Source organism: Lepidochelys olivacea (assembly GCF_965140295.1).
Source record: "Lepidochelys olivacea isolate rLepOli2 genome assembly, chromosome: 15".
In the NCBI taxonomy this organism is placed as follows: Eukaryota; Metazoa; Chordata; order Testudines; family Cheloniidae; genus Lepidochelys; species Lepidochelys olivacea.
In genome coordinates this window covers 10,313,017-10,338,586 of record NC_140425.1, presented here as the reverse complement: position 1 = coordinate 10,338,586, position 25,570 = coordinate 10,313,017, and the positions used below count along the sequence as shown (strand labels likewise).

Genomic DNA, 25,570 nt, shown 5'->3' with positions numbered 1-25,570 from the left:
ATCCGATTTAAAAATGGTTCTAAAGTAAGAAAATGTTCATAATTCTATACTGAAAGTGCTCAACATACTCCTGATTCAGGGATGGTTAAAGGTGCTGGAGAGACCCATGGCATAATTTTGGCAGAGTGGGCTGTCTAAGTTTTAGAGAACAGGGCAGCCTGCAAATGTCATTAATTCGTTTGTGGGGTGGAGTGGCAATTCTTACCTGGCTGTATCTGGGTCCTTTAGAGCCCCTGTATGCCACTCTGACCTTTTTTACCTGGGGCAAAGCAGCTGGAGCAGGTGACAGTTCCATCCCCTCACTTAGTGCAGACATGGCAGTTCCAATTTTTTAATCCCTCTTAGAATCATAGAATATCAGAGTTGGAAGGGACCTCAGGAGGTCATCTAGTCCAACCCCCTGCTCAAAGCAGGACCAATCCCCAATTTTTGTCCCCCAGTCCCTAAATGGGCCCCCTCAAGGATTGATCTCACAACCCTGGGTTTAGCAGGCCAATGCTCAAACCCGGAGCTATCCCTCCCCCCTGAGTGAGGTAGATCGAAGGTTTGCTCCTGGGGTTTACCTCTACCAGTCACAGGTGTTAAAATTGTAACTTTCATGTCTATATTAGGATTTTAACACCTGCTAATATGCTAAAAACCATCATTTCTTAATGTAGACATGGTCTCTCTGAGAGAAGTTATATTGGACATGATGGTCCAGGTATTCTCTACTCTTTTGAGGTTGTCATATAGTGCACTGGTTAGAATGCTTCATCAATGGCCCCTATGGATAGAATGTCAGTAATACTTGGAGTGATGTCCCTGTAGGTGCTCCGTGTTAGGTGTTTGTGTGCCCCTGTGCTCGTAGTGCCAGGTTGGGTTGCACATGCGTGGTGTCCATCTCGCGCTGCTTCAGGCAGTTAACTGGCACTGTGAGACCAAATCCCGCTCCATCCCCCCAGTTCCTTCTCTACCACTTTTGGCTTTGAGTCGGAGCACTTAGCAGCAGCTCGCTACTTAGTTCTTTTAGCCTATTTACTACTGTTGTTTATTTAGGATAGTACGTTGATTAGTTTCTCTTTGTCCCTGTCGCCTCACTTAAAAAAAATTATTATTATTCTCCTCATTAGAAGCTAGGTTTCAGTTGAACCTTTAGGATAGTCAGCCTCTCCGGGGACAAAATCCTTCCCTGACAGGAATGCTCAGTTCCCAGGGTTTTAAATATTGCCTTACCTGCAGTCTCTCCATACCAGTTTTGGACGGACACGCTCAGTGTGTTTGCTGCCCAGGCGAAACACACAACACAGTAGTGTCCTCATTGCCACAAGTTAATTGCCGAAACAAGAAAAGCTAGAGACTTCCAACTAAAACTCCTCTCAGACTGAGCCCAAAGCCTGGGTGGTGAAGGGGGGACCCTTATTAGAAGCCATCATTGGCTAGGCTTGTCCAGCTAAAGTCATCTCAGTCTTTCACCGCAATCATCCCATTTACCTACCAATGTTCTACCCCAAGTCCCACGAGGAGAGAAGGCAGTCCACACTTCATACTCTCGAGGTAAGGAGGGCAATGGCCTTTTAAATAGATGGAACAAGACTATTTCGTAAATCACCCAAACTGTTTGTCTCCGTCACTGAATGCTCCAAAGGGAATGCCATATCCAAACAGAGGCTTTTCAAGTGGATCTCTGATTGCATAAAACTATGCTACCATCAATGTGACTGACAACTCCCCATGGGGATTTGCACACATTCCACCCGAGCTCTATCGACCGCCATTGCTTTATGCAGCATTATGCATCAGAGCAACAGGCAACATCTGATGCCTTTTTCAGACTCTCTCTGTACTGTCTTCGGAGTTGAAGTCATGACAGAAGTTGCCTCCTTCCTCTGGAGGGCACTGCTCTGAAGTCACCTAAAGTGGAGCACCCACAGGGACAGCACTCGAAGAAGAGAAAGTTACTCACTTTGTGCAGTAACAGAGGTTCTTCAAGATGTGTGTCCCTGTGGATGCTCCACAACCCTCCCTCCTCCCCTCTAACTCGGAGTTTTATCACTTTTTTCTGCCGTAGAGAAGGAACGGGGGGTGGGGGTGCGTTGGTCGCACAGTGCCAGTTAACTGCCTGATGCGGCACGAGACTGGGACCATGCATGTGTAACCTAACCAGGCAGAGCTACCAGCAATCTCTGATTATGAGTGCAGGGGCACATGAACACCTAAAATGGGGCATCCATAGGGACACAAATGACAAAACCCACATTAGTGCACAAGGTGAGTAACTTTCTCATCTGTGCAGGTGAAAATGTCACCTTCTAATAACTGCAACCTACAGAAGATGCAAGCTGTAATATTGTATATGACATTATATATTAATGTATACAATACATACTTATATAGTGTGTGTGTGTATATATATTATATAACACAATATATATTAAAATGTATACACTTGGACTGAGACTGAGATGGAAATAGGACATAGACTTGTTGAAAGTCTCTGAGTAAGGCTAAAAGGAGTAAAAAACAAGGGTGATGTGATGGTAGGGGTCTACTACAGACCACATAACCAGGAAGAAGAGGTGGATGAGGCTTTTTTTAAACAGCTAAAAAAATCATCCAAAGCACAGGACTTGGTGCTGATGGGGGACTTGAACTACCCAGACATCTGTTGGGAAAATAACACCACAGGACACAGATTATCCAATAAGTTCTCGGAATGGATTGGAGACAATTTTTTATTTCAGAAGGTGGAGACAGCTTCCAGGGGAGAGGCTGTTCTAGATTTGATTTTGACAAATAGTGAGGAACTGGTTGAGAATTTGAAAGTGGAAGGCAGCTTGGATGGAAGTGATCATGGAACGGTAGAGTTCATGATTCTAAGGAATGGTAGGAGGGAGAACAGCAAAATAAAGACAGTGATAAATATCAAGAAGGCAGATTTTAGCAAACTCAGGGTATGTCTACACTACGAAATTAGGTCGAATCTATAGAAGTCATTTTTTTAGAAGTCGGTTTTATATATTCGACTGTGTGTGTCCCCACAGAAAATGCTCTAAGTGCATTAACTCGGCAGAGTGCTTCCGCAGTACCGAGGCTAGAGTCGACTTCCAGAGTGTTTCACTGTGGGTAGCTATCCCACAGTTCCCGCAGTCTCCGCCGCCCATTGGAATTCTGGGTTGAGATCCCAATGCCTGATGGGGCTAAAACATTGTCGCGGGTGGTTCTGGGTACATATCGTCAGGCCCCCGTTCCCTCCCTCCCTCCCTCCATGAAAGCAAGGGCAGACAATCGTTTCGCGCCTTTTTTCCTGAGTTACCTGTGCAGACGCCATACCACTGCAAGCATGGAGCCCACTCAGGTAACCATCACCGTATGTCTCCTGGGTGCTGGCAGACGTGGTACTGCATTGCTACACAGCAGCATCAACCCATTGCCTTGTGGCAGCAGACAGTACAGTACGACTGGTAGCCGTCATAGTCATGTCCGAGGTGCTCCTGGCCACGTCGGCCAGGAGCGCCTGGGCAGACATGTGCGCAGGGACTAAATTTGGAGTGACTTGACCAGGTCATTCTCTTTAGTCCTGCAGTCAGTCCTATTGAACCATCTTATGGTGAGCAGGCAGGAGATACAGATTGCTAGCAGTCCTACTGTACCATCTTCTGCCAGGCAGGCAAGAGATGAGGATGGCTAGCAATCCTATTGTACCATCTTCTGCCGAGCAGCCATGAGATGTGGATGGCATGCAGTCCTTCTGCACCGTCTGCTGCCAGCCAAAGATGTAAAAGATAGATGGAGTGGATCAAAACAAGAAATAGACCAGATTTGTTTTGTACTCATTTGCTTTCCCCCCTTCCCCCGTCTAGGGGACTCATTCCTCTAGGTCACACTGCAGTCGCTCACAGAGAAGGTGCAGTGAGGTAAATCTAGCCATGTATCAATCAGAGGCCAGACCAACCTGCTTGTTCCAATAAGAACAATTACTTAGGTGCACCATTTCTTATTGGAACCCTCCGTGAAGTCCTGCCTGAAATACTCCTTGATGTAAAGCCACCCCCTTTGTTGATTTTAATTCCCTGTAAGCCAACCCTGTAAGCCGTGTCGTCAGTCGCCCCTCCCTCTGTCAGAGCAACGGCAGACAATCGTTCCGCGCCTTTTTTCTGTGCGGACGCCATACCAAGGTGAGCATGGAGGCCGCTCAGCTCACTTTGGCAATTAGGAGCACATTAAACACCACACGCATTATCCAGCAGTATATGCAGCACCAGAACCTGGCAGAGTGATACCAGGCGAGGAGGCGATGTCAGCGCGGTCACGTGAGTGATCAGGACATGGACACAGATTTCTCTGAAAGCATGGACCCTGCCAATGCATGCATCATGGTGCTAATGGGGCAGGTTCATGCTGTGGAACGCCGATTCTGGGCTTGGGAAACAAGCACAGACTGGTGGGACCGCATATGTTGCAGGTCTGGGACAATTCCCAGTGGCTGCGAAACTTTCGCATACGTAAGGGCACTTTCATGGAACTTTGTGACTTGCTTTCCCCTGCCCTGAAGCGCATGAATACCAAGATGAGAGCAGCCCTCACAGTTGAGAAGCGAGTGGCGATAGCCCTGTGGAAGCTTGCAACGCCAGCCAGCTACCGGTCAGTTGGGAATCAATTTGGAGTGGGCAAATCTACTGTGGGGGCTGCTGTGATGCAAGTAGCCCACGCAATCAAAGATCTGCTGATATCAAGGGTAGAGGCCCTGGGAAATGTGCAGGTCATAGTGGATGGCTTTGCTGCAATGGGATTCCCTAACTGTGGTGGGGCCATAGACGGAACCCATATCCCTATCTTGGCATCGGAGCACCAAGCCAGCGAGTACATAAACCGCAAGGGGTACTTTTCAATAGTGCTGCAAGCCCTGGTGGATCACAAGGGATGTTTCACCAACAACAACGTGGGATGGCTGGGAAAGGTACATGATGCTCGCATCTTCAGGAACTCTGGTCTGTTTCAAAAGCTGCAGGAAGGGACTTTATTCCCAGACCAGAAAATAACTGTTGGGGATGTTGAAATGCCTATATGTATCCTTGGGGACCCAGCCTACCCCTTAATGCCATGGCTCATGAAGCCGTACACAGGCAGCCTGGACAGTAGTCAGGAGCTGTTCAACTACAGGCTGAGCAAGTGCAGAATGGTGGTAGAATGTGCATTTAAAGGCACGCTGGCGCAGTTTACTGACTTGCTTAGACCTCAGCGAAACCAGTATTCCCACTGTTATTACTGCTTGCTGTGTGCTCCACAATATCTGTGAGAGTAAGGGGGAAGACGTTTATGACGGGGTGGGAGGTTGAGGCAAATCGTCTGGCTGCTGGTTACGCGCAGCCAGACACCAAGGCGGTTAGAAGAGCACAGGAGGGCGCGGTATGCATCAGAGAAGCTTTGAAAACCAGTTTCATGACTGGCCAGGCTACGGTGTGAAATTTCTCTTTGTTTCTCCTTGATGAAACCCCCCGCCCCTTGGTTCACTCTACTTCCCTGTAAGCTAACCACCCTCCCCTCCTCCCTTTGATCACTGCTTGCAGAGGCAATAAAGTCATTGTTGCTTCACATTCATGCATTCTTTATTCATTCATCACACAAATGGGGGATGACTACCAAGGTAGCCCAGGAGGGGTGGTGGAGGAGGGAAAGAAAATGCCACACAGCACTTTAAAAGTTTACAACTTTAAAATTTATTGAATGCCAGCCTTCTGTTTTTTGGGCAAGCCTCTGTGGTGGAGTGGCTGGTTGGCCGGAGGCCCCCCCACCGCGTTCTTGGGCGTCTGGGTGTGGAGGCTATGGAACTTGGGGAGGAGGGCAGTTGGTTACACAGGGGCTGTAGTGGCAGTCTGTGCTCCAGCTGCCTTTGCTGCAGCTCAACCATACACTGGAGCATACTGGTTTGATCCTCCAGCAGCCTCAGCATTGAATCCTGCCTCCTCTCATCACGCTGCCGCCACATTTGAGCTTCAGCCCTCTCTTCAGCCCGCCACTTACTCTCTTCAGCCCACCACCTCTCCTCCCGGTCATTTTGTGCTTTCCTGCACTCTGACATTATTTGCCTCCACGCATTCCTCTGTGCTCTGTCAGTGTGGGAGGACAGCATGAGCTCGGAGAACATTTCATCTTGAGTGCGTTTTTTTTTCTTTCTAATCTTCACTAGCCTCTGGGAAGGAGAAGATCCTGTTATCATTGAAACACATGCAGCTGGTGGAGAAAAAAAAAGGGACAGCGGTATTTAAAAAGACACATTTTATAAAACAGTGGCTACACTCTGTCAGGGTAAACCTTGCTGTTAACATTACATACATAGCACATGTGCTTTCGTTACAAGGTCGCATTTTGCCTCCCCCCACCGCGTGGCTACCCCCTCAACCCTCCCCCCTCCCTGTGGTTAACAGTGGGGAACATTTCTGTTCAGCCACAGGCAAACAGCTCAGCAGGAAAGGGCACCTCTGTGTGTCCCCTGAAGAAAAGCACCCTATTTCAACCAGGTGACCATGAATGATATCTCACTCTCCTGAGATAACACAGAGAGATAAAGAACGGATATTGTTTGAACGCCAGCAAACATACACTGCAATGCTTTGTTGTACAATGATTCCTGAGTACGTGTTACTGGCCTGGAGCGGTAAAGTGTCCTGCCATGGAGGACGCAAGAAGGCTGCCCTCCCCAGAAACCTTTTGCAAAGGCTTTGGGAGTACATCCAGGAGAGCAGTGAATGCCAGCGCAAATTAATCCTTTCACATGCTTGCTTTTAAACCATGTATAGTATTTTGAAAGGTACACTCACCGGAGGTCCCTTCTCTGCCTGCCGGGTCCAGGAGGCAGCCTTGGGTGGGTTCAGGGGGTACTGGCTCCAGGTCCAGGGTGAGAAACAGTTCCTGGCTGTTGGGGAAAGCTGGTTTCTCCGCTTGCTTGCTGTGAGCTATCTACAACCTCATCATCATCTTCTTCTTCGTCCCCAAAACCTGCTTCCGTGTTGCCTCCATCTCCATTGAAGGAGTCAAACAACACAGCTGGGGTAGTGGTGGCTGAACCCCCTAAAATGGTATGCAGCTCATCATAGAAGCAGCATGTTTGGGGCTTTGACCTGGAGCGGCCGTTTGCCTCTTTCTGGTTTTCTGGTAGGCTTGCCTCAGCTCCTGGAGTTTCACGCGGCACTGCTTCGGGTCCCTGTTATGGCCTCTGTCCTTTATGCCCTGGGAGATTTTGACAAATATTTTGGCATTTCGAAAACTGGAACGGAGTTCTGATAGCAAAGATTCCTCTCCCCATACAGCAATCAGATCCCGTACCTCCCGTTCAGTCCATGCTGGAACTCTTTTGTGATTCTGGGACTCCATCATGGTCACCTCTGCTGATGAGCTCTGCATGGTCACCTGCAGCTTGCCATACTGGCCAAACAGGAAATGAGATTCAAAAGTTCGCGGTTCTTTTCCTGTCTACCTGGCCAGTGCATCTGAGTTGAGAGTGCTGTCCAGAGCGGTCACAATGGAGCACTCTGGGATAGCTCCCAGAGGCCAATACCGTCAAATTGTGTCCACAGTACCCCAAATTCGACCCGGCAAGGCCGATTTAAGTGCTAATCCACTTGTCAGGGGTGGAGTAAGGAAATTGATTTTAAGAGCCCTTTAAGTCGAAATAAAGGGCTTCAACGCATGGATGGGTGCAGGTTTACATCCATTTAACGCTGCTAAATTCGACCTAAAGTCCTAGTGTAGACCAGGGCTCAGGGAGCTGATAGGTAAGATCCCATGGGAAGCAAGTCTAAGGGTAAAAACAACTGAAGACATTGTTAAGGGCATAAGAGGAAACTATCCCACTGTGTAAGAAAGATAGGAAGTATGGCAAGAGACCACCCTGGCTTAACCAGGAGATCTTCAATGACCTACAAATAAAGAGTCCTACAAAAATGGAAACTAGGTCAAATTATAAAGGATGAATATAAACAATAACACAAGTATGTAGGGACAAAACTAGAAAGGCCAAGGCACAAAACGAGATCAAACTAGCTAGAGACCTAAAGGGTAACAAAAAAAAAATTCTACAAATATATTAGAAGTAAGAGAAGACCAAGGACAAGGTAGGCCTGTTACTCAATGACAGGGCCGTATTAAGACCTTTAGAGTCCCTAAGCACTGAAAAGATTATGGTGCCCCCCATATGTAATTCAAAATAAAAACAATTCTATACCATAAAATTTTATTTTTTGAAATGACACAACTTACATGTATACTGAAATTAAAATAGCTTATTTCTAGATTTTCTGATTGCAAAATTCTGGATAAGTTCCTCAAAGCTGACTCGAGGAAGCATGTCCGCTTCCATACACAATAGGGAAAGTGAATCAAGTCTGTCCTGACACATTGTTGTTCTCTGAGGGTTTTTTATTCTTTTCAGCTGAGAAAAAGAGTGTTCTGCGGAGCAGTTGGTAATCATCAATGTTAGAAAAATACGTAGTGTGATCTCTACATTTGGAAATATACATTGTATTCCATCTTTCACTATTGTGTCATGAAGATCAATGTGACTGAATTTCATTTTTCCTGTTTCCTTAAACTTTGCGCACATATAACAGTAGAACTGCCGTACTTCTCCACAGAGATTCATGTTCAAGTCTACAGGGTATGAGTCAACTAGCTTTTGGGAACCTTGTGAATATCGTTCATCAGATAAGTCCATATCATTTAGAAAAGAAAATCTACTTGATACTACTTTGTACACTTCACCTCTCCTCTTCATATGAGCTTCAAGTGTATCAATTATAGCGCAGTAAGTAGATACGCAAAATTTGTCTCTAGGATTCAATATTGTTTCTGTTGCACTGCTATCATTTGCTTGTTTTTTCATGATTCACTTGTGGGACTGGCTTCTTTGTAGTTAGTATCAGGCGAGATATCTTTTTATATGTCTTCAAATCTTTCGAAATCATTCCTCAAAGTGTGTAAGTAGTCTGCTAATGATTGACAGAGGTCTGCACATGTTTTCAAATCCAATTCTTTTTCTTGAAGAGCTTGACTTGTGTGGTAAAAGTGTTGTAAAATTTCATTCCACATGGTCAACATGAATACAAACTCTAGTTCTTGCATCTTGTTTGCAATGTTTTCTGCCTCTCGTATAGTTTCTCCCTTTTGTGATTGGTCTTCAGCTATACTTTCTAATGCATCCACAATCTTTGAGTAAGACTCCAGAATTGCACTTGTTGCCATTGCATGTGCCTCTCAGCGAGTATTAGAAAGAGATTTCAACACACGATCATTGCCCAAATATGTTTTAAGAACTGCCCATCGGTTTGTTGAGGCAGAGAAAAATGTATAAAGTAACTGGACTTTTGAGAAAAAACTTACTGCCACCGGACAACAATCGACAGCACTGCGGCCAACAAGATTGAGAGAGTGTGCAGCACATGGTGTGAATATGGCATATTTGTTCTGTTCTAAAAGCTTCTTCTGCATTCCTTGATAACGCCCTGACATGCTGGCAGCGTTGTCATAAGATTGATCTCTGCACTTTGAGAAATCTATTTTGCAAACTTGGCACAGATAATGCAGTACTTGATTTGCCATTTCTTCAAATTGAGGAATATTATAAATAGTTCAATTGGTTTTCCATCTGTGGGAGACGCATATCTTAATACAATATTCAATTGATCAATATGTGAAAGATCAGGTGTAGAGTCAACAGATAAACTGAAGTACCCAGCAGTACTTATTTCATCCACAATAGCTGAACTAACTTTGTCACTCATTAGACCAATGAGTTCATCACATATTGTCTTGGATAAGTATGATGGGTTACCTTTGCCAGCATTCCCATATTTTGAGATATGGGCTGCTAAAAATGGGTCAAACTGAGCCACAATACATGACAGGATCTGATTTCCTTGCATTATTTCGATCTACGTTAGTAGGACGCCCCCCTGGTTTAGGTGGGGATAAGTAATAAAAAGAGAACAGAAAAACGGGGGAAGAGTTTGTAGTGGAGTGTAAGGAAGTCTAACGAAGTTCTGATTTTTCCTATGATGACTACTTCTATGCTTTTTAAAAAATATCAAATATCAACCCCCCCCCCCTTTTTTTTTTTGGTGCCCTAAGCATGTGCTTAGTCTACCTGTCGGATAATCCAGCCCTGCTCAATGAGGTGGGAAAAATAACAGAAAATGTGGAAATGAGACAGGTGCTTAATGACATTTGTTTCGGTTTTCACCACAGTTGGTGATGACTGGACATCTAACATAGTGAATACCAGTGAAAATGAGGTAGGATCAGAAGACGCTAAAATAGGGAAAAAACAAATTAAAAATAACTTGGACAAATTAGATGTCTTCAAGTCACCAGGGCCTAATGAAATGCATCCTAGAATACTCAAGGAGCTGATTGAGGAAATATCTGAGCCATTAGCGATTATCTTTGAGAAGTCATGGAAGACTGAAGAGATACCAGAAGATGGGAAAGGGGCAAATATAGTGCTCATCTATAAAAAGGGAAATAAGGACAACCTAGGGAATTTCAGACCAGTCAGCTTAACTTCTGTACCCAGAAAGATAATGGAGCAAATAATCAAGCAATCAATTTGCAAAGATCTAAAAGATAATAAGGTGATAAGTAACAGTCAGCACGGATTTGTCAAAAACAAATCCTGTCAAACCAACCATCTCCATCACTGGAGACTTTTAAGAGCAGGTTATACAAACACCTGTCAGGAATAGTCTAGATAATTAATCCTGCCATGAATGGAGGGGAGTGGACTAGATGACCTCTCACAGTCCCTTCTAGTTCTATGATTATTACTGTTAGTGGAGTTTGTCCTTTGTTGCTGGAGACCAAGAGTCTAAGTTCCATCCCAAGCGTTGCATGTGTGCAGTTTAGATAGCAGCTGTGTGGCCTGTATGTGGCTATGGATTTGTTACACAAGTTTTCTTCCAAACAAACATTCTTGACGTACACTCAATTCTTCTCTGTTAGTGTTATAAGATAGATGCTAATCGTTACAACAAATTAAAAGAGTAAATTTGCTTAAAAAAAAAAAGTGTGATGTAGAAAGCTTCCATCTTGACACTTTGATACAAAGCAAGACTGAGAAAAATCTCTTTTCTTACTGAAAAACAGATCATTTAAAATTGTGGTACATTCAATACTTTTAAGCTGTAATGTGGGTTGCTAAGTGAATGTAAATTAATCACACATATTAAACACTAACACCACCACTCCTGATACCTTCTGGTAGCCAATGAGAAATCCAATTAGTACAGTCCTATTCTGCCTGGACAAATAAGGCTTCTACAGTAGTATCAAAGGGTCATTGTGAACTTGAGAAATGTTTATAAACTGAAAAAATATTTAAGTTGAAACATCAAATATTCACATCTGGCTATTTATGCTGTTTGTTTTTGTATTTTTTTTATCCTAGGTCCTGAATTCCCTTGCAGTCCGTTGTTTATAGTCAGTTTAACTTTCAGGTATACTCAAGTTCAGTGGAATGTTTAGTGTAAACAATACAGACAAATGTTTGCTATAAAAACTTTCCAACAGCACAAACCTAAACATGCAACATTGGGCCTGGACTTTTGTAAGAATTGCTGTTTAAAAATATAGTAAAAATGGCATTTCTTAGAGCTGGTAGTTCTCATTTTATTGAATGTAGATACTCAGAATAGCTTGTATTTTTAAAATAACTTTGGAGTTTCTTTATATATGCACATCATGTGACAAATATTTATTTCTCTCTAAATATGAAAATTTCCTTCATGTTACAGGTTTAAAGGGGAGAAGCAATGCACCTTGCCCTCTCAGTGCTAGTTCCCTCCTACCATAGAGAATCCCATATGTGAAATTTGTGTGTGGGCAGGTGCTCTGTAGCCACTCACTCTTTAAAAAAAAATGCTACTTCTGTCTACACCCCTCAGTATTATCATAGACAATGACTTTGGACTATTTCTGTTATTATAAGCCCTCACTGTAAGAGACTGTCTTAAAAAGTCTGAAAATATGAATTTGAGATAATAAGGTGAAATATTTATGGAGCATGGACTGGCTGTTCTAAAACATATTATCCCCATTTTATGGATGAGGAAGGAGAGGTTCAGGGAGGCTGTTTGCTAACTGCTTCCCCTGCTGCTATTGAGTGTGGGTGATGGGAAGGACTAAAGTACAGGTGACCTATGTCTGGCTATAGCCATTAGTTCCTGAAGCAGAGCTTCAGAGTAGCAGCCGTGTTAGACTGTATTTGCAAGAAGAAAAGGAGGACTTGGGGCGCCTTAGAGCCTAACCAGTTTATTTGAGCATAAGCTTTCGTGAGCAAAAGCTCACGAAAGCTTATGCTCAAATAAACTGGTTAGTCTCCAAGGCGCCCCAAGTCCTCCTTTTCTTGAAGCAGAGCTGTAACATAGGTGTCCGCACCAGCAGTACCCTAACTAAGGACTAGAGGGGGAGATAAGGGCTCTATCGCAGCTCTTGGCACTCTTGCCTAGTAGCTGCACTGGCTTTGCAGCTCCGGGCCTTACTCCCAAGCCCTAGCTGAAGTACTGAATCTTGGCCCTGCTCTTCTGTAGGAGGTGGGTGTGGAACCACCTGCTGCATGGGAAGCGGGCCCTTAGGTGCTGGGGGCCCACCCAGTGCAGCAGAAGGCGGCGTATTCCTTGCTCTACAGCGCCCCCAGTGGAACGTCTCGGAGGCAGCGGGCGGGGGGAGACGGAGGAGGGAGCTGAGCGGTCGCTTCCCCCTCCGCTCAGAACGGCTCACGTGGTACGGCGGCGGCCAATGGCGAGGCGCACTGTGCCTGGCGGCCGCCATTGCTGTCAGAGTGGAGAGGCAGAGGCGAGTGTGTGAGGAGGAGCTGGCGAGCGGGGCCGCCGGGCGGGCAGGGCCAAGCCGAGGGCGGCGAGGACGGGCAGGGACAGCGCGCGCGCTCTGGTCCGCGGCTGCCGCCGGTCGCCCGCAGCACCGGGAGCCCCGCGCGGAGCGTAAACAAGGCGGTGGCGGCGGCAGCAGGAAAACACCATCCACCCACCGCCAGCGGCGGCAGCAGCGAGGGGCGGCCGGGCGGGGAGGGGAGGAGACACGGCCGCAGCCGAGACAGCGCCCCCCGTCAGCAGCCGCCGCCACTGCCTGGGGCCCGGACCAGGCCCCCCCGCTTGAGCTGCCCCCTGCAGGGGCCGCAGCTGGGCCGCGGGAAGAGACCCCCTGAGGCGAGCCCCGCACCGGGGGCCGAAGCGGCGCGCGGAGGAGCGGGGCGGCCGGGGCTGGGAGCGCCGGGCCGGAGGGCGGCCGGAGCCCCTTGGCGGCGGGCCTCGGGCCGGTCGGCTCGGCTTGCCGTGGATTATTTGGCAGGGGGCGGGTAGGCGGATCGAGGCCCCAGTCTGTGGAGCGCCCCCTGCCGGTCACTGCCCCGTCCTCGGGCTTTGGTGCTTGTGCTGGGGACACAGCGAGGGGCAGGACTGCGGCGGCGGCGGCCCCTGTGACAGGCGGAGCGGGCTGACCCAGGGAGCCCCGGGCGCTTCTTCCTTCCTGCCGGGCCCGTCTCCTCAGACATGCCCCGCTCTGGTGGCCGGGCTCGCCGAGGATCATGACTGCAGCGGCGAACTGGGTGGCGAACGGGGCCAGCCTGGAGGACTGTCACTCCAACCTCTTCTCGCTGGTAAGTGCCCGGAGGGGGGTGTGAGCGCGAAGGCCGAAGTCCGGCTGGTCGGGGCTCACACAGGGACCCTGCTGCTCCTTCGAGCAGCGGCGCAGCAACTTTGTCTGTTCGGTGCAGCTGCCAGGGGCTTTATAGCCTGGGCCCGTGGGGCTGCTCCCTCCCGCTGGGCCCGTGGGGCTGCTCCGCCGCTAGCCCCTCCCCGCGGCTCAGCTCCGTGTTTATTTTGCTCTTTAACATCGTTTGTTGCAAGCGTGCGTTCCCCACACAGCTGCATTGATCTGAATACGAGATGTCAAGGCAACGGATTGGGTGTCCCCTGCCTGTGCTGCCTGCATGTGTGACCATCTCCTGGGGTAAACAGTCTTCTCTCCCCGCCCCTGCCTGCTTTGGCACTTCATGCCCTTGTGCTTTGTGCCTCTTCAACTGCGTGTGGATTTTTCCCCCTCATCTTTCGTAATGACAAACGCCATTTCAGCAGCAAACAGTTCATGCAATGTGGTTATCTGTAGGACTTGCACTCTGGGCTCTTGTGTCTGAACGTCAGCTGTCTTTATGGTTTTACAGCCGTTCCCCCGCTGCACCGATCGGGGGGCGGCGGGGGGGCGGAGAGGGGACTTTTTCTGGCCTTGCAAGAAAAGCATTAGCTGAAAATGCAACATGCTGGGTGGCTTGATAACATAGATGCTATCTTCCCATCTCACTGGTAGCTGACAACTTTCACTTTGTACTTAGATTGCATGGTTTAATCTTACAACACTTAAGGTATCAATTGTTCAGATTGAACAGTTGCAACTAAGTACAGATTTTTAATCTTAATTAAATATGAATAGAAAGAACAATTACTTGCTGTCTGTATTAATGACATTTTATTTGAAAATGCCTTTTTGCTTTATTGTACGCTATAGCTGCAGGGATGTTAGTGGAGTGAAGGGGAGAACTCTTGGGTCCACAATAGCTACCCAAGGGGGAGGAGGGGTAGAGTATAGGATGTTTATTGGTGAAATGGTAACTCATAAGATAAGGTGGAAAGCAACTGGGTATAGCCTGTATTCCAGGTGGTGTGGGAGAGGAAATAAAAAAAACAAATACACCCTCTCCCCCCCCCCCCACCAAAATAATAGAGTTCAGGTTTACTTTTCTCAAGAGGTGGAAAAAAGAATGTGAATTGTTGAGTAAGAAATTTTTAAAAACGCTGATGTTAAAATATGGTTAACTCAGAACCTTCTAGTTATGCATATTGCTAGCCTCTGTAGCCACATGATGATATTCTTTCTTTAATTATTGTTAAACTCAGTCTTTCTTCCATGCACAATCATCAATATCTTCCTTTGGATTGTTTGTTCCTGACATGTTGTGCCTTGTCTTTAATGAGAATATAATTCTTTTGGGGAAGAGGTTTTATTTTGCTATGTGTTTGTACAGTGGGATCCTGATCCTCCTGACAAGGCTTTTGGGTGTCTGTTAATAACAAATACCATTCTTTTTGGCTTTTTATTGAGTTATAACCACTTTCAGAGCTATGTAACATTATTGAAACTTGCACTTATGCTAATGTTTGCAATGCTTTTGTACCCCTAGTATATGCCTACAGATACAGCAATGGTAAAAAGTGGTTTGTGCACACCAGTCTTGCATTCTAAGAAAAGCTAACCAGTGAATACAAGAGAATCAACTGTATCAGGAAAGATTGTCACCAGTAAATTAAAGAACAGTTAATATTAGTTTAAAAAAACCTACCAAACAAAAAAACCCCCCAAAACCATAACAACTTCATTCACCTCTTTTGTTTAGGAAATTGATTAATAAGTTTTGGGAGGTATACGTGGTATAGTTGTTGTCCCATTGTCAGTCCATCACAGGTAAAATAATTCTTGGTATATGGTAGCATGAATTACAAAGCTTAGATTTTCAGATTTTTTTTTTTCCAGAGCTTATACTAAGTAACTTCTATAGAGCAGCAATTTTTTTTAATTGTATGCATAATGTCAGTGAAATAAAAATACAAACATTTATGGAGTTTGCTTTTAAAAGTGCTCTTGCATTCAGACTGATGTATAAAAGCCTCTATACAATCAGATTATGCTAAGGTTATTCCACTTCAAATTTGGGCTTTTAAAACCACCTTATCAGTTTCCCAAACATTTTTTGTGTAATATCAAATAACATTTAAACAACTGTTTGTAGATATGTTTTTATTTAACACGAAGTAGTTTGCAAGGCATAACTTGGCTTAAAATTTGTAGGTGTGGGCAGTACCTAACCGTTTTTAAATGGGTCACTTAACCAAGGTAGAGTCATTTTCATGCTTTAGACTTTAAACATGTTGTAACGGGATCAGAGGACAGCTGTGTTGTAATTGTTTTGTATTTTGCCTAGCACAATGGGGCCCCAACATGGTTTGCCTCTAGCTATTACTTGAGCGTAAGTGTGTGTGTGTGTATATATATATCTCCTAGTTTAGTGGTATTTTTTTTGTAATATGTCTGATTCTGCAGACCCTTACACATGTGAGTAATTATTGGGGATATGCACGAAATAAGGTGTTGCAAAGTATAGTCCTTAAATAGTAACTTTATAAGTGACAGTAGCATTTTATAGAGCATAGCTTGCAGTGTAATCAGCAAACTCAAATATTAATGTGATGTTCCATTTTTTCAGTTGCATTACTAATTATTAGAACTTTATTGATAAATGTACCATTAAAGAGTATTGACAAGGAGAATATTAATTAAAAATGTTTGGTCACAGGCATTGACATTTTACCCTCAAACTGTTAAATTTGTCAGAATTTATGAAGTATTAAAACTACAGTAGACCAGATTATAAACTACAGGAGCTCTTGCTGGTAGATTATCTTCTGAATACAACAGAACAAAATATACAGAATTGTTGTGTATTGGTTTGGTTCTTGTGAAGCAGTGTAGTTCTTAGGAACAAGACTAGTGCAATATTGATTTAAGACAACCCAGTTATTAGAAGAAGTGTAATTTAGCTGTACCATGTTCATTTTTACCTTAGTCTTGCATTAATCTTTACCTTAAACAGAACATGGAATTCTTGATGGAATAATTACAATAGTGAAGTAGCTACAGAAGCTTTACAATATTCAAAAAACCTTCAGCCTTTTTTTTTTTTAATCCCATCATTAGCATGTGACTTGTTAACTTAGTGTTTTTGTTGTTTGATATAAAATTAGCTTTTTGAACTTTTGTTTATCATGTGTAGATTATTTTTAAGGAGATTGATAGGCATGATGATTTACTTTGAATCCTTGTACTTGAAATTATTGTTTTTTAAATAGAGATTTTCTGATAGTTCATGGTTTTGCATAATGAGCTCAAGGATGGAACACAGTGTTTTTCCTATGTGGTGATGCTATAGAAATGACATTTCATTCAAGATCACTGAAATTAGGACATTGTAATATTTATCTTGAATTATACTTTTTCTTAATCTCGATGAAGAATGGTTATCCAGAGCTTGATTGTGATCTCAAACATACCATAGCTAATGTTGCATGAAACTTGTCCATAATAGTGGTATGAAGGACTGTTATTTGTGTGTGTGTGTGTGTGTATTATGTTATATATATATATCTTAACTAACACACACAGGCACGCAATCATATCATTGCTGAACTGAAGCAGAAATTCACAGTGCCATAATGTTAGCATTCATATTGCCTATCAAGTGAAAAACAAAACACCCCACAAAGCCCACCATTTTTATGTGTTTTTCCTGAGAACTTAGTAGCTCTGCTCCCAGTGTAGGCAGATATTACAATAAAAACAACATTTTATACATTTGTCTTCAGAATGCTGATAAAAGTGTGGATTTTTTTAGTATTTACAGTATAATCTGTTCTGTGTGAAAATAGTTTAGCTTACTGAAACATGTTTTTGTTTAGAATCCTCTTGTTTATAGCACATGGTGTTAGAGATTTTATTTTATTAATAACAGTGCCACACAATGACTGCGATATCTGACTCTTGCAAGGAAACATGTTTATGTAGGTAGTAATATATCTATGTGGAATAATGTATGAGTTTAGTATGTTGTTGTTATAGCTGGCTAATACTTTTTTGAAAGAGCAAATATTCTGAATACAGTATACCAAAATGCTACAAATGTGGGCTCAGTTCTGCAGCCCTTCCTCACATGCGTAAACCTTACTCATGCAAATAGTCTTTGAAGTTAATTGACTGTGAAAATGACTAAGGATTACTTACGTGGGAGTAAGGGTTTTTAGGATCTACTCTCTATATGACTAAAATGCAATAGTTATTGATGTTCTTTTAACATAAAATATCTTTTGTGGACAAACAAAAAAAACCCCCCAAGATACAGATCTTGTTTACTAGTGAAATGAAGTAATAAGTATTTATTTTAGGTCTAAAATTCACCTTTCTTAACTTCATTGCACACATAGCAAAATAATTTAATCATTTGAAAACAAAAAATAACTTTATGCAGCATCATGTGATTCAGAGATGAACAAAAAAAGATTGTCCCCTACCCTGTTTCCCTTACACTTCTTTTTTGTTTTTCTCTCCCTTTTCCTATGATTGTTTTATAAAGGGTGGGTCTTTTATTGAGCCCTGAAGTCTAGTAAGGTAAGTCTTTGTTGCTCTAGTATTAGAAGCAAGATTCAGAGTTTGGTAAACTCCTTGCTGCTAGCTCAAGTTTCCTAAAGTGCTTCTGCTATGGGCCATTGCCTCATAGGAGGAGAGACTAGAGTCACCAGTGGGAGAGGTGCTGTGAGCTGTTACTGGATGTTGCTAGTGGGAGATGAGTGATTATTCGCCAGTGGTACTGGATCTACTATATGAAAGGTATGTTCAGAAGAGCAGTGGAAGAGGGGCAGTAGTGTGTATAGGACACTAGGCAACTGTGGAGCACCTGAAGAGGCAGACTGAATGAAAATCCAAAACAGTTTGATTATTCAAAAACGATAAAACCGTACAATTAGAGAAGTTAAAATACTTCTGTGCTTTTACTTTTTTGAGTAATCAGTTATTGGAGCTGCTGCAGGGATATTGTGAAATAATTAACAGACTCATGATAGGAAGTGGGAGATAGTCCACCAGACTATTTCTCTATTGAAACTTGGTCTGTGTCATGCAAATACGGTTCACCTTTGCAATAATCCATTCTGGCTGTGACAAAGGCAGAGGTTATTGTAGTGAAATCTGGGTCCATGAGAAAACATTGCAAACAGCTTATAGGATGCAGATTTAAAAAAAGGCAGATGGCAAAGAGCTGGCAGGAGAAAAGTCTAATTTGCCAACTTCTTGAGCAAAAAGTGGATAATCTCCTCTAAGCATCGATGATGAAGGCAAGACTCACACCTGCTATATTTTCAAGATCTTTTCCCAATGTTTTCTGCTCCAAATGGAGTTTCAGCCAATTTGTTCTCACCTAAGTTTCAGTTTTATTGGGAATCCTGACTTAATAAAGGACCTGAGTGTTTTGCCCTGGGAAAGCATAGATGATAAACATAGGATTGCATCTGATGAAAACAAAACATAAAGCTGATTATGACCACAGTGCAAATCATATTGCAGACCTTATGCACATTTAGGAGATCAGATGGAACTTCATAGAACCTTGCAGGAAAGATATTACATTGTTTTGGACATGAGTAGTTGCCCAAAAGGATTCTTTGAGAGATCCTCTGCAGGAAAGAGCAGAATAGTTGGAGTGATATCACTCACTCCAGTCAGAGTTCACAAGCAAACCAGCAAACTCTCATGGTCATTGGTATCAAAGAATACTAATTGACTGACTGAAAAATATCAACAGGAATCACCTACCATTATCATCATTAGAAGGAGATCAGCCAATGTGCGCAGTCTCAGTTAACATTCTGACACTAAAAACCAGACTTGTTAGGGATCAAGGAAATCGAAGAAGTCCAGATGGTGGCAGATTACTCAAAACAGGCTTCTCAGTAGTTTTTCCTTCAAAAAGGGAAGATAAGAAATAAGGTGATAGCTGATGGAGATACTCAGGAAGTCATTTCTTGACACTGACTAGAGGTCAAATGACCACTTGCTGAAGGTCATTTGATGCCCTATCCACTCATAAGGAGTTGCTAACAATTTAACCAATACAACACCCTACTTGTAGCTGTTTACCATAAATGCAGTGATTCAGATTCCATATTGTTGGCCAGCATAGTGCTATCTCCACAACATTAGTGAGTTATATCTACCATTCAGTGATGGCGTACTTCGTAGGTGTTACAGTATGATTTATTATGTGTCTAAAGTTCCATCTAAATTTAGTCAAGATGATTTTATATTATCTAAAAAATCTTCTAGTTTTCTACGCTAATTTAGGACATACAATATAAATAGTAAGGTATAATGAGCTAGAAATGGAAGTAGTTTTATTAGTTACCTTGATGCATTCTCTGCAAAGGAAAGATTGTTTCCAGTTTTAAGTAACTCTGATGATGGGCTTCCACAATTTCCCATGGAGCTAATTCCACAGTCTAATGGATCTCTGTAAAAACTTGGTGAATGACCAGTGGTAGAAACGTGTGCTTAGTGCTTCCATTATTGTAATTATAAATCTAATACGTCACAGGCTTATGAACTAACCTATGCCTATAGAATTATTCCATGTTGTAAATAGTTTTAGGAAAATGTTAAAAACCTTAAAAGCAAGATTTAAAAACATACAGTAGTTGTGAGTTTGCCATTGATTTCATTAGGAGCAGGATTGGGCACATGATTTTAGTTTGTTATATCCACTTTTTAACAATGAAAGATATAAAATGTCTATTTGCAATACTTTTAAAAATACACTTAATAGTGTATAACTCCATTTCCTTTATACTGTAACTCCAAGTTGGATTTTAAAATTTGGAGTTGTTAATTTTGGCCAAGATTTTGTGATTTTGTTTTAAAAATATTTTTGGGAAATTAAGCTATTGCATATAAGAATGTGATTATTACATAGTTTAAAATAGAATTTTAAGAGATTACTAGAATACAGGTATCCATTTCTTTCACTGAAGCAGATTTTTAGTTTAATCTGCATCTCTAACATTTTCTTAAAATAAAAATGTGTTCCATTTAGGAAAAGCAAATGCAATTTTTGGTTGCATTAACAGAGGCATAGCATGCAAGTCATGGGAGGTGATACTGCCACTCACTTCGTGCTGGTTAGGCCTCATCGAGAATACTGTGTCCAGTTTTGGTCACCTCTGTATAGAAAGGATGTAGAAAATGGAATGGATACAGAGGCGAATGACAAAGATGATCAAGGGGATGGAATGCAAGCTATATGAGCAAAGGCTGAAGGAACTGGGTAGATTTAGTTTGGAAAAGAGTAGATTGAGGGGGAATGTGATAGCGGTCTTCAAATACTTGAAAGGCTGCCATAAAAAAGATGGACAAAAAGTGTTCTCTCTTGCCACAGAGGGCAGGGCAAGAGGCAGTGGGTTCAAACTACAGCATAGCAGATGTAGATAACATTTTAGGAAAAGCTTAATTGGAAGAACAGTAGGACAATGAAACAAATTGCATAGGGAAGTTGTGGAAGCTTCTTCTCTGGAGGTTTTCAAAGAGAGGCTGGATAGCCATGTGTCTTGGATGGTTTATACCAGTGGTTCTCAACCAGGGATGCATGTACGCCTGGAGGTATGCAGAGGTATTCCAGGGCGTACATCAACTCATCTAGATATTGGCCTAGTTTTACAACAGGCTACATAAAAAGTAGTAGTGAAGTCAGTACAAACTAAAATTTCATACAGGCAGAGTCCTGGGGGAGCAGCGACCGCCGGGGGTGCCCTCTGCTGGGACATAGCCCCTACCTATCCCTCTCCCTGCACCCTGAGTTACCCCCCTGTCTGCACACAGCTGCCTGCACCCTGAGTGGGGTTCAGACTTTTTGAGCTGAGTGCCCCCCCTTTGAGTTACGAGTTTTGGTTGTGTCCCCTCCCCTTCTCCCTCCCCCCCCCAACCCAGACAGGCTAGGTGGGCTGCTGAAGGTGAGTCAGGGGTAGAGGTGGTGCTCCGTCCCTGGGCACTGCTGTGCGGAACTGGCCCCCTCAAATAGAAGTCAGACTACACCTATGGAGGGCCCCAACCCCTGCCTGGTGCCCCATGGGGCTAAAGCCCTCATCCTCCTTCTGTCTGGTGACTGAAGCCCAGAGCCCTGAGGCATCCCCCGCCCTCTGGGTCTTGGCATTTTTTTACCCTTTTGGAGGTATCTCAGGAAAAGGTTGAGAACCCGATGGTTCTAGGAAAATTTATTTCATTATATTGAAGAGTCAGTTGTGAGAGATGTTGGCATTCAAGCTGTTTCTTTGGTACTTTCAAGAATGTTTATTAGAATGATCTGAAGTTCTGTCATCTTGCACTGATGGATGAATTCACTTCATTACATTGAGGAGATACTTAGTTTTTTCCAATATTAACAAAATAAAAAATAATTTGTATCTATGAAATGTGCATTTTCTAGGATCGAATCTCACCAAGGGACCTCTACATTATTTTGTAGGTATCAGTTTCTTCACTTGCCGCACTTACTATATACAAGGATGTAGAAATATTTTATGTTGGGAGTTCATGTTGTAGTCACAATCCTGACTGGACGTGGAGTGATGATTTATTATGTGGGCTTTTTTCATTCAGTGAAGTAAGATTAAAAAAATGTATTTATTACCCAATGATAATTAAAGAAATGCCCCAAATATTCCAGGTTATATTCTGTGAATATACCAGTGAGCTACTATGAATCTTTTCACTGAAAAATATGCTATATAATACGTTGTGCTTCTGTGTCCTCCCTCTTACCAACTTGCATATGCTTCTTTTGGTATATCTTAATCTTTTGAATAGTCAGGCTATATACGATTGGAACAAATGTACTTTGCAATAAACACATAACTAAACACTCATCTTTTATATGAAAGAGCATTCCTTTGTTTACTAGATTACATGAGGTTGTAACTCTTTTTATTGTAGTTATCATTTTGGTATTACAATCCTGCCAGTTCTGTGTTGCATCCTAGTCCCCCATGGTTTCTCCTTCTGCAGTCCTCCATCCCTAAAATAAATATTCTCCTGTCACTTTCCCTCTGGAGTTACTAGCTACTGACAGGGAAGGGGGAAAACCATTTTTTAAAAATGAGCTTCAGACCAGGTGGAGACAGATAAACTAATACAAGTAGCCTGCTGTACTATAGCTATTTCATTTACCACATCACCAAAATGACATTGAAGCTTTGTGGTACATTCCGTCTGCACACAGACAATCAGAAAATAAGCACCAGAGGCATGAAAGGCATGTGATACTAATAATGACAGCTAGTATCATGTTTTTATTGTGACTTCAGTTACTTACATCATCTTACATTAGCATGAGTCCTCTGCTGTGGGATATCTGAAAATAAGCTTTCTGACACCTTCTGGTAAGTTTTTGGTTTTTCAGTGCAAGGATTTCAGTTTAGCTTTTTATTTATTAAGCCAGACATCATTTAAGTTTCACACAAATCTAAACAGTTTAGGCAAACTTTCCTTGGGAGTGCTGCCATATTTATGACAATATTTAAATTTGAATTGTTTTGGTATGACTGTAGATTATTACAGTTTGAGGGAAATACCATGTTTGCAATCCAGAAATCTTCATTGTTATTTGTATGATCTTTTTATACAGCTGGAATCACATGAATGACTTGACTATTAATTCTGAAAGAACCCACTTAAGAAAGTATCTGTGGGTTGTTCTGTTCAATAATTGGTGGTGTGGCACTGATGTAGCAATTATACTTCAGGTCTGGACACAGTTATACTGACCTAACTCCTGGTGTAGACAGCACTATGTTAATGGGAGGGCTTCTCCCATCAGTGTAGCTGCTGCCTCTCAGGGAGTTGGAGTACCTACGTATATGGGAGAAGCTCTCCCATTGGTGTAGTCCTCTTCACTAAAGTGCTACAGTGGTGCAGCTGCAGTGCTGTAAGTGTAGACAAGCTCTAAGTAACTTAGTTTTAACAAGCTTCTCCCTCCCCCTCAAATCAGTGCTAGTATCTCCAGAGGCTCTTCTTATCAGGTTCTGCAATAAAAATAAAGGGAAGGGTAATCACCTTTATGTATACAGTGCTATAAAATCTCTCCTGGCCCGAGACAAAGTCCTTTTACTTGTAAAGGGTTAAGAAGCTCAGGTAACCTGGCTGGCAGCTGACCCAAAATGACAAATGAGGAAACAAGACACTTTCAAATCTGGAGGGAGGGAAAAGGCTTTTGTCCGTCTGTGTGATACCTTTGCCGGGAACAGATAAAGGATGCAAGCCGTCCAACTCCTGTAAAGTTAGTAAGTAATCCAGCTAGAAAATGCATTAAGTTTTCTTTGTTTTGGCTTGTGAAATTCGCTGTGCTGGAGGAAATGTGTATTTTTTTTTTTTTTTGTAACTTAAGGTTTTACCTAGAGGGATTATCTGTTTTGACTCTAACTGCCTGTAAGATTATCTTCCATTCTGATCTTAGAGTTGTTCTATTATCTTTTTTTGTTTAAGACTCTAATTTGGTTTTTTGGATGTTAAAAATCCAAGGCTGGTCTGTGCTCATCTTGTTTATTCTCAGGCCTCCCTAGGAAAGAGGGTGTAAGGGCTTGGGAGGGGAGAGTTTGGGGAATTAGGAACTCCAAGTGGTCCTTCCCTGACTGGTGGTTAAATCACTTGGTGGTGGCAGCCTTTAACTAATCTAAGGACAAAACCTTTGTGCCTTGGGGAAGTTTTAACCTAAGCTGGTAAAAATAAGCTTAGGGAGTCTTTCATGCAGGTCCCCACATCTGTACCCTACAGTTCAGAGTGGGGAAGGAACCCTGACTTGGTGGTAGCGTGGTGGGATCATTTTGAACCAGAAGCACAGACCTGAAGAGGTTTTTTGCTTTAGTTTTTTTTTTTAACTGAGAGCAGCTAGAGGGTTTTCTGTCTTTGTTTGGAGGCAGAGGTTTTAGTTTTTTAATAAAAGGATTTTTCTGTAGGCTGAGAACAGCTATCAGAGGCAAAGGTTTCAGGTTACAGCACAGCGAATTGGGAATTCACAATTCAAGGGTTTTTTTTCTTTCTTTCTAACTCTTGGGTATGGCTAGTTTAAACACAAAGAAGCTAGGAGGACAGAAAGCAATGTCCAACAGAAACTGGAATTAGCCAGATTGGAAGCTGAGGAAAGACAAAAGGAACATGAAAGATGGGTAGAACTCAGACAGATGGAGATTGATGCACGAAGAAGTCAGGGTGAAGGCAGAAGCTGCCCACAAGAGAGCTATGGCGGCAAAAGAAAAAGGGCAAAGACAGAGGAGTCTGCCCAGGAGTCTACCCACAGGAGAGCTATGGAGGCAAAAGAAAAAGAAATGGAGGAGAGGGAAAAAGAGAGGAAGCATGCACTGAAGATAGAGAAGGCAAGGGCTCAGCAGAATATACCAAATAACCCTAACAGTCCTTCCCAACAATCCACAAATGGGAGGGACTATGTCCATAGTATGATGAATCCAGTGATACTGCTGAATATTTTCTCACCTTTGAGAGACTGTGCACACTCCATAAAATTCCTGACGCTCACAAGATGACCACATTTGTCGCAAAATTGACTGGAAGAGCTCTGGAAATATTCAACAAGATGCCTATTGTTATTGATGAGGCTTCTGACTATGATAAAGTCAAGGATTTGGTTTTAAAACAATTTAAAGTTATACCTGAAACTTAAAGTAAAATTTCAAACCCTTAAGAGAAGGCTTGGACTAAGTAATGTGGCTTATGTAAACCAGATGAGGGATCTGTTTGATAAATGGCTCAAAGGATGGGATGTAACTAGCTTTGGAGGAATGCGGGATTTAATGATACAGGAGGAATTCCTGAATATGTCCAAGGATGATATAAAACAGTGTTTATGGGATAAGAAAATGGACTCAGC

At 43.0% G+C, this 25,570-nt stretch overlaps 1 protein-coding gene across 2 annotated transcripts in view; it reads left to right on the top strand.

Moving 5' to 3' along the window:
• The first annotated feature begins 12,838 nt into the window (after positions 1–12,838).
• Positions 12,839–25,570, top strand: part of MED13L (mediator complex subunit 13L) — a 462,169-nt gene continuing 449,437 nt past the window's right edge. For both annotated transcript variants that reach the window (XM_084649484.1, XM_084649483.1), the window contains exon 1: positions 12,839–13,645. In XM_084649484.1, coding sequence (XP_084505610.1) covers positions 13,574–13,645 — 72 coding nt within the window. In that variant the 5' untranslated portion in view covers positions 12,839–13,573. The remainder of the gene's footprint in view (positions 13,646–25,570) is intronic.